Source organism: Sinocyclocheilus anshuiensis, unplaced genomic scaffold (genome assembly GCF_001515605.1).
Source record: "Sinocyclocheilus anshuiensis isolate Anshui unplaced genomic scaffold, SAMN03320099.WGS_v1.1 scaffold3123, whole genome shotgun sequence".
Taxonomy (NCBI): domain Eukaryota; kingdom Metazoa; phylum Chordata; class Actinopteri; order Cypriniformes; family Cyprinidae; genus Sinocyclocheilus; species Sinocyclocheilus anshuiensis.
This window is the reverse complement of record NW_015543119.1, coordinates 59,678-67,694: the sequence shown is the minus strand read 5'-3', so window position 1 is coordinate 67,694 and position 8,017 is coordinate 59,678. Positions and strand designations below refer to the sequence as shown.

General features: G+C 38.8%; 1 protein-coding gene across 1 annotated transcript in view; it reads left to right on the top strand.

Annotated features, from left to right (window-relative positions):
* LOC107694719 (glutamate receptor ionotropic, delta-1-like) overlaps positions 1-8,017 on the top strand; it is a gene marked incomplete at its 5' end in the record, with an annotated part of 33,996 nt that overhangs the window by 19,292 nt on the left and 6,687 nt on the right. Inside the window, 2 exons of the mRNA XM_016494409.1 lie at positions 4,449-4,615; positions 7,397-7,637. Coding sequence (XP_016349895.1) covers positions 4,449-4,615; positions 7,397-7,637 — 408 coding nt within the window. The remainder of the gene's footprint in view (positions 1-4,448; positions 4,616-7,396; positions 7,638-8,017) is intronic.

The window sequence follows — 8,017 nt, the reverse complement described above, 5'->3', positions numbered from 1 at the left end:
GTCCTCATTTGTAAGTCGCTTTGGATAAAAGCGTCTGCTAAATGACTAAATGTAAATGTAAATGTAAATGTATATGTATTATTTTAGTACTACTTGGGACTAAATCTGCCCACTTTTTAGTTTATAAAAGTATACGTTTAAGTGTAATTTGTGTTACAGGAGTACATTTTGAGTACACTATTTGGTAACACTCTTCTTGGTGTCATGTTACATACGTTACATGTACTTACTATAGTAATAACAATAAAGTTAAAGGTGCAGTAGGAGATCTTGGAAAATGCTAACTTTAGCCTGATAGCACTGAAAGCGAACGTCCCACCCTCCCTGCAATCACCGTCCAAAGCCACGCCCCCTGAACGCATATACGCTCACAGACCAGAATACCAGAGACAACATTACTACAATAGGCTACATCAGCGGTTCCCAATTCCAGTCCTCGCACTGGATGTGAAGACGTATGTGTGTGAATGTGATGTGTGTGAAGACGCTGTGCAGCGCAAATCTGTGAATGAATGTTCTGAAGTGAAGTAAACTTCAACGGATTTCCCCTGCTCAGAGAGTAGGGAGCAATGAACACTGTGTAGGGATCATATTGATCGGAACACAGTTCATGCACGTAGCTCACTTCTAACAAGCAGGTTATCTGAATCGGATGTGTTAACTAAGCGAGACATGCAAAATATGCAGAGCTGGGAGCGCGAGGTTAGGAATTGGGAACCGCTGGGAAACTTCAACGGATTTCCCCTGCTCAGAGAGTAGGGAGCAATGAACACTGTGTAGGGATCATATTGATCGGAACACAGTTCATGCACGTAGCTCACTTCTAACAAGCAGGTTATCTGAATCGGATGTGTTAACTAAGCGAGACATGCAAAATATGCAGAGCTGGGAGCGCGAGGTTAGGAATTGGGAACCGCTGGGCTACATCATGTGTCATTCACTGTGAGAAAACTTTAAAAGTACTAGAATACCAGGAAGGAAGATCGGGTTGTTGATGCTTGTCTGCCATTCTCGCTCTGTCTGCACAGCGTGCGTCAACGCGCTGATGACGTGTCCTGTCTGCGCAAACGGGGTGCGCAGAGGTATGCTAATACATACGTTGACAGGCAGGCAGGAAAGTCAATTAAAACGCTCGGACCGAGCATTTTGATTGGACGAACATTTCTTGGTCCTACGCCTTTCACAGAATATATGAATACAGATAAATACATTTAGACCACTTAACTTAATGATTGCTATCGTGATGTGAAGAGACTTTCAACCAGCATAACAAAAAATGTTTCTGAAGACAATCACCTATTGCACCTTTAACACTTTAGACTAGGGAACACATATTCACTATTAACTAAGAGTTTTCATACATTAAACTCCTAATTTTCTGCTTATTCATAGTAAGTAAGGTAGTTGTTGTTGTTGTAGTAGTAGTTATTTTTAGGAATTGGGTAGGGGAAAGGGATCTAGAATATGGGCATGCAGAATAAGGCATTAATACGTGCTTTATACGTACTAATAAACAGCCAATAAGTTAGTAATATGCATGCTAATAAGAAACTAGTTAATAGTGAATTGCATTCCCTAATCTAAAGTGTTACCACTATAAACTATGCAATTAATATGCAACTAACCCTAAATATTACACTTTTATTGTGACATTGTTACAGTGTAATTACACAAATAAGTACTGAGTAATATTCATTAATTACATGTACATACTATAGGGTTAGGCTTAGGCTTACAGTAATTACTTGTAATTATGCGTATTTATTACTATAGTAAGTACATGTAACATATGTAACTGTCACCTTAAAATAAAGTGTTATCATATATTATTTGCACACTTTAAGACTGAAAAAAAAAATAAATGGAGTATGTCCATTCATCATCCATTCTCCAAAACTCTTGTCCGCTTTAGGGTCACAGGAGAGCTGAAGCATATCTCAGCATGTTAGGAAACACCCTCCCCCATGTGAAAGGGGTTGCAGCTTGCTTCTGCACTGCAGCTACCCTCAGGTGGAAAGCCTGTCACATGCATATCTCTGAAAAACCACCCACTGTACCATATGGCGCTCCATGACATGATGCTGCCAGAGTGGCCCAAGCAGTCATGGTTTCCAGAAATGGGGCAGAATTTGTGAGTTCCACCATAGATGATACCACTGAGGACTTTCTCACAGGTACAGGGTAAAATCTGAAATAATAACAGCTGGAGCTGTGGAACCTGCATGTATGCCTGCCTTACACATGCTTGCCGTCACAATCAGTAAAAATATTTGAATTTTACAAGCTAGTGCTGAAGGGGTATGAATAGGGGCATTTGTTGAAATTTTTGTTTTGAAATGGAATGTGAGTGTCAGTTGGAGCTCTGTCAATTAGGCATTTCACCAAATCATGCCTTTGTAGCTGGCTCGTCTGTGGGTAGGCATGACTTAATTGTATAAATTATTTTATCTGGAGTTCTGATCATATGCTTTCAGAGCTAGTTATGTTCCAAAGGTGCTATTCATGCTCTTTAGTGCTCAGATGGCTAGCGTACAAGCATCTTTCCCCATCATTTAGACTGGCAGAAGAACAAACACTTCATGCATTATGTCTGGTGTAGACAATACACGTTTATGTGAAGCACACCACAGGTTCAGACTGTCAGAGAGCTTTTTTTTGTTGTTATTGTTTTTGGAGGCTGTACAAAAGGTATGTCCTTATCAAAACAGAGACTTTCATACTGAATTGTAGAAAGCATTTCCCTCGCAGGGTTTACGGTGCCCTATTGGAGTGAGATCCCACCCAGTAAGGGGGATGGCCTCCTCTTGGGTATAGGCGAATAGTGTCTTTTTATAGGACATCTACATGGGTTAATCCTGGTCCACAAATATGTATGTATGCACGCTTAGTTAACGCCTGGACAGGACCAGGACTGTCTTTCTGTTAGGATTCATCTGTGTTTTCCCTTGTTTTTGCATTTGTTTCAGTTAATTTTCCTGGTTACTTGTTATACGTTCATTTATTTTCCCCACCTGGCCTTTATTTTCTTCTTTGTTTTTAGCTGTGCATTTCTAGCCCTCTGTTTCAGTTGTGTATTGTTAGTTATCTTCTTTATAGTTTGCAGCATCTCAGTGTTGTTTTTCTCTCCTGTTCTCCTATGTGTTTGGTTTTTGAATGTTAATGTGCTTGATGGGGGAAAAAAGTTATTAAATGTACAATAAGCCACAAAAAAAATAATTACATTCGATACTCGTATGCTATAGAGTTAATTTTCAGACATAGCCATTCACTGAGTGAGAAAAAAAGAAAAAAAAGAAAAGCATAAGCCTCTGCTAGTAGATTGCTTCAGCATTAAGCAGAACTAACACACAATGGGATCTTGATAATTTCACAGTATGCTCACCTCTTAAGTAACTACTACACCACTGGTTGCTAGGTCTGATTGCTATGTCAGTGATTCCCAATGATTTTTTTTTTTTTCATCCAATCACATATCTCACTGTACAGAAACTAAAACCAAGTAAATGCTATTATAGGCGGAAATGTTTTCTACTTTCTATGCTGACAGTTTTTGTAGAAGAAACTTTGCTGATTAAGTTACTTTTCATATATTTAATAAATACTGCTTTAACTTGTATACCCATAAATACCCCATTGTATTTCATTTTCTCTAAAATTTTCAGTGGACTGCCTAGCACTACCTTATAGACTGCAGGGAAAGTATTTGCCATTTACCAACATTTTGAGCTGGTGACTTTTAGAACTGTCTATACAAGAGGCTTTTCTCTCAAGTCATCTTTTAAAAGTTCTTAATGTACCCTTTTGAAATGAACAACGGACATTCAGTGTCAGTTCTTAAGAAAATCAAAGAAAACAACTTTCAAAAGATCAAAGAGGAAGACTAGAGGAGTTTGAGGAAGAAACTTTTAGAGTGCATAATGAGTTGAGGATGTGAAATCCTTTGAATCAGCCAATGAGGGCAGGTTTAGATCAATGAAGCTCCTTTTAACGAGAAAGAACTCAATAGATTAGTCAAGATTAGTCTCCAGAGTGTGAATGCAATGATAAAACATTTAAACAATAATAACCTTTGTGGATATAAATAATGATCCATTTTATTGCTTCCAGTCACTAAGGTTATACATTTTTAAAAATCATTATAAATCTATGAGAATAGGGATGTCCACAACACAGCTATAACAATAACGACACAAAGGAATTATATCATTAGAATCACTTTCACTTTTTTTTTTTTTTTTTTTTTGATGAAGGATAAAAACATTCACAGTCAATCAGAACCCACTCAGCAATTTAGCATGATCATTTAAAGTGGCAGACTACATAACTGCAGCACACACTTGTAATGAACAGTTAACACTAATACAGTTCTCGTTTATGTTGTAAATGGGCTTTAATGAACCTTAAGAATGATGCTGTAATTTTTATTTATTTTGTTTTTTTTTTTGCAGGCCAAAAAAGGACCTTATGCATTTTTGTGGGACATGGCCGTGGTGGAGTATGCAGCACTGACAGATGACGACTGCACCATCACTGTAGCTGGCAACAGCATGAGCAGCAAAGGCTATGGAATCGCCATGCAGCATGGGAGTCCTTACCGAGACCTCATCTCCCAAAAGTGAGTATTTTTAAGTTTAACCTCTTAAAAATAGCGTGCAAATGTTGTAAGGAGTATCTGTTGTTCAGGCAAAAGCTATTGTCATAATTATTTTAAGTTGACCGTGTTTGGGGAATTTAATGAGTTGTATGGTAAAGAGTTCTCTAGCTACTGCAAAAACCCATGTGTCGTACAAACAGTGAATGAGGCAAAATATTTTGCACAATTCTACACATTTCTCATAAAATTATATAATATATATTCTGTTGTTTTGTGAATGTTTTCAAGAGATAGTTTAACATGCAATAACATTTCAAGATTCTGCAGACATATGTTTCAAATGTATTTCATTAACCTTCTCCAGTTACCACAAAAATGACTCACAATTTCATAGGTGCCTTGAATCTCCCACAACTCACAGCCAGTCTTATTGCACACAAAGCCTTGATTTGACATTACCAATTGTTTCTTGGGTTTAGTTTTACATGCATTACAAATTGATCCCTTTGTGAATGTAACAGATGCCAGCAGACTGTCTAAAGCTCCACATAATCACTTGTAACCAATTAAGATTGTTAAATTGCATTGCCTTTGGATTTTGTTAAGCTGGGTAATGATCTTTGGTTGCCTTCTCACTCACTCTGTATTGATCTATCTAGAATATATTAGCATGACCCAACCACCAGCAATACCCAGTGTCAAATGTTCCCGGTTTTGTGTTATGTTTGGACTTTTATGTTGTAGTTCTTGTCTAGTGTTACACAACAGCTGACCATGAAACAAAGGGAAACCGGGGCTGTGTCTGAAATCACCCCCTATACACTTAAAAGAGGCATTGTTTGAGGGGACAGCCATTTGTAGTGGTGTCCAAAACCATAGCGGATATTATCGAGTACAATTCCATAATGTACCACAAAATAACGATTGTACAACTAATGTACATTCAATGGCTAGAGAAGATCAATAATGCACTGTGAGGGTCGTGACGAATGAATAACCTCATCTTGCTAGAAGATGGCACGTGCAGCTGGATCATCCATCCATCCACTTTTGAAACTCCTGGTTCAATGTGAGTACAGCGTCATATCAGGTATACATTTCTTTATAATTGACTATTCAATATTTTACTGAATGTTTATACATGCTAGCTTCTATGACAGTTCAAGATAGTTATTTTCATTACTACTGGAGCTGCTAGTTTGCAAAGTTTTCTAATGATTATTAAACAGCAAGCACAAACTATGCAAAAGTAGCAGCCCTTCTGGCACACTCAGCGTCCGATTTTCGCTCACTCGTTTTTATTCACTCCTTCAGCTGAACTATATTAGTGGACTAATGTAGGGAATAGTGAATGAGGGTATAGCGGTTGATTTCGAACACAGCACAGGGATTAAGTACACAAGGGAAAACGAGGAGACAAGGGACACCTGGGGACACAATCGAGGGCAACAAAACAGAAATGAAACTACAAAAGACTACAAACTGGCACTGGAAACTCAGGTCCAAACACAAGACAAAACGGGGAACATGTGACACCCAACATTAAAAAAAAAAGATATCTGCATGACAAGTGTATCGGAAGGCCGACCTGTTTACTCATAGGGACCAAAATTCAAGTCCTGCCAGTTGCATAAAACTCTTTATGTTAAGAAACACTTTATAGTTACAATTTATATATAAATTATAATTATAACTAATAATTATAAAGAGTAGTTTATTTGTTTGTTTGTTTTAGCTCAAGGTGAGCTAACAATATTGTGAAATTGGGCCCTGATCCCATTTCCCCTCTCTCACTTCTACTTTACTATCTACACTCTATCATCTTATAAAAGAATAGCAAAAATCTCCAAAAATAAAAAAAAAGGCCTAGGGCGACTGGGGAAATGCATTCTGAGGTAGCTGGGAGGAAGCTTGCAAGTTATTACACAGTGAACCATAATGTCATCTCCTCTTAAGTGAAGAATTAATCTTACTATTTTGCTTTTTGGCCCATCATTATCTGTTCTCTCTACCACTCTCAACTGTTGGTAGCCCCCTTGCATGTTGCATTTTACATTGAAGAGACTGAAACACCTATATTACTTGTGGAGGAGCCCTTCACTGACAAAATTATTTTATTTATTCATTTTTTTTACTTAAACATGTCCTTACTTTACTAGTTTTTGTTTGTACCAGCAAAGGTATAAAATGTATAAACATTTAATCTGCTTACGGTGAGGCATTAAGCTGCTTTAAGTGATTTCTGTGCATCTGTGCATGTAGAACATTTGTGTGGTGTTTGCTTGTGCAAAACTTTGCTATAGGGCATTGCCTTGCACTCCTAATGGTGTTATAGATAGTTTCTAAGATGTTGCTAGGTGGTTGCCAGTTGGTAAAGCACAATCTTATGGCAATTCGTAACTATTTTACGTTTTGCCAAATTGGTGGCTAATTTGGATAATCTTGTTTGTATGTTTTTATGCAAACTGCTAATGCCCCACTGCTGTTATGTTTAGGGCTCCAGTTAGGGGACAAACTCGCCACCTTGCAAAATAGCTCTGTTTTATCCGTACCATTGTTTTAGTTATTTGTGGTGTTTGCCAAGAACAACAAAATTAGAGGTGCCACCCATAACAACCATTTCCAAACAGTTTCTCAAACACTCCCTCGTCTGCTATTGGTCAACAAACATAGAGAGGCACCTACAAGTTTACTGATTGGCTAACGTGCATAGGCTGCATTCAGAAAATTTGAGAGGAAAGGAAGCAACCATAAAAAAAAACTTCACATAAAATAAGTACATCCCATTGTCATCCTTCACAGGATTCTGGAGTTGCAGGAGAAAGGAGACCTGGATGTCTTGAAACAGAAGTGGTGGCCTCGGACTGGCCGCTGTGACCTCAACAGCCACAGTAATGCCCAACCGGATGGTCGCTCGCTCAAGCTGCATAGCTTCGCCGGCGTCTTCTGCATCCTAGCAGCGGGGCTCCTGTTGGCCTGTCTGGTGGCCGCACTGGAAATGTGGTGGAACAGCAATCGCTGTCGGCAAGAGCAGCCCAAAGAGGTGACCGAGCTCAGGACGAGGAAGACAGAGCAGGGAGAGGACACTGCCACACTCTACTTTAAGGATCCCGCAGCAGACGCGAGCCCTGATTTAGTCGAGCTCCAGTACACACAATTATAGGTGTGCCCTGATGAAATCAAAATTGGTCCCCCCCGCCTATTCAAAATAACAACAGATTTTATTTGTGCTTGGGGTGTGCACAGTGCCCTTAATGAAGCAGGATTTACAGTCTAGAATGTCACATTTACTAATAAGATGTGATTGTGGAGTTTAGACCATTTCAGAACACAAAAGCTCTGCTTCAAAACCTAGTGAGTTGCCGTGTACTTTCAAGGTAGCATCCAACTGAAATGGAACCTCGGTGATTGATCTAAAACACA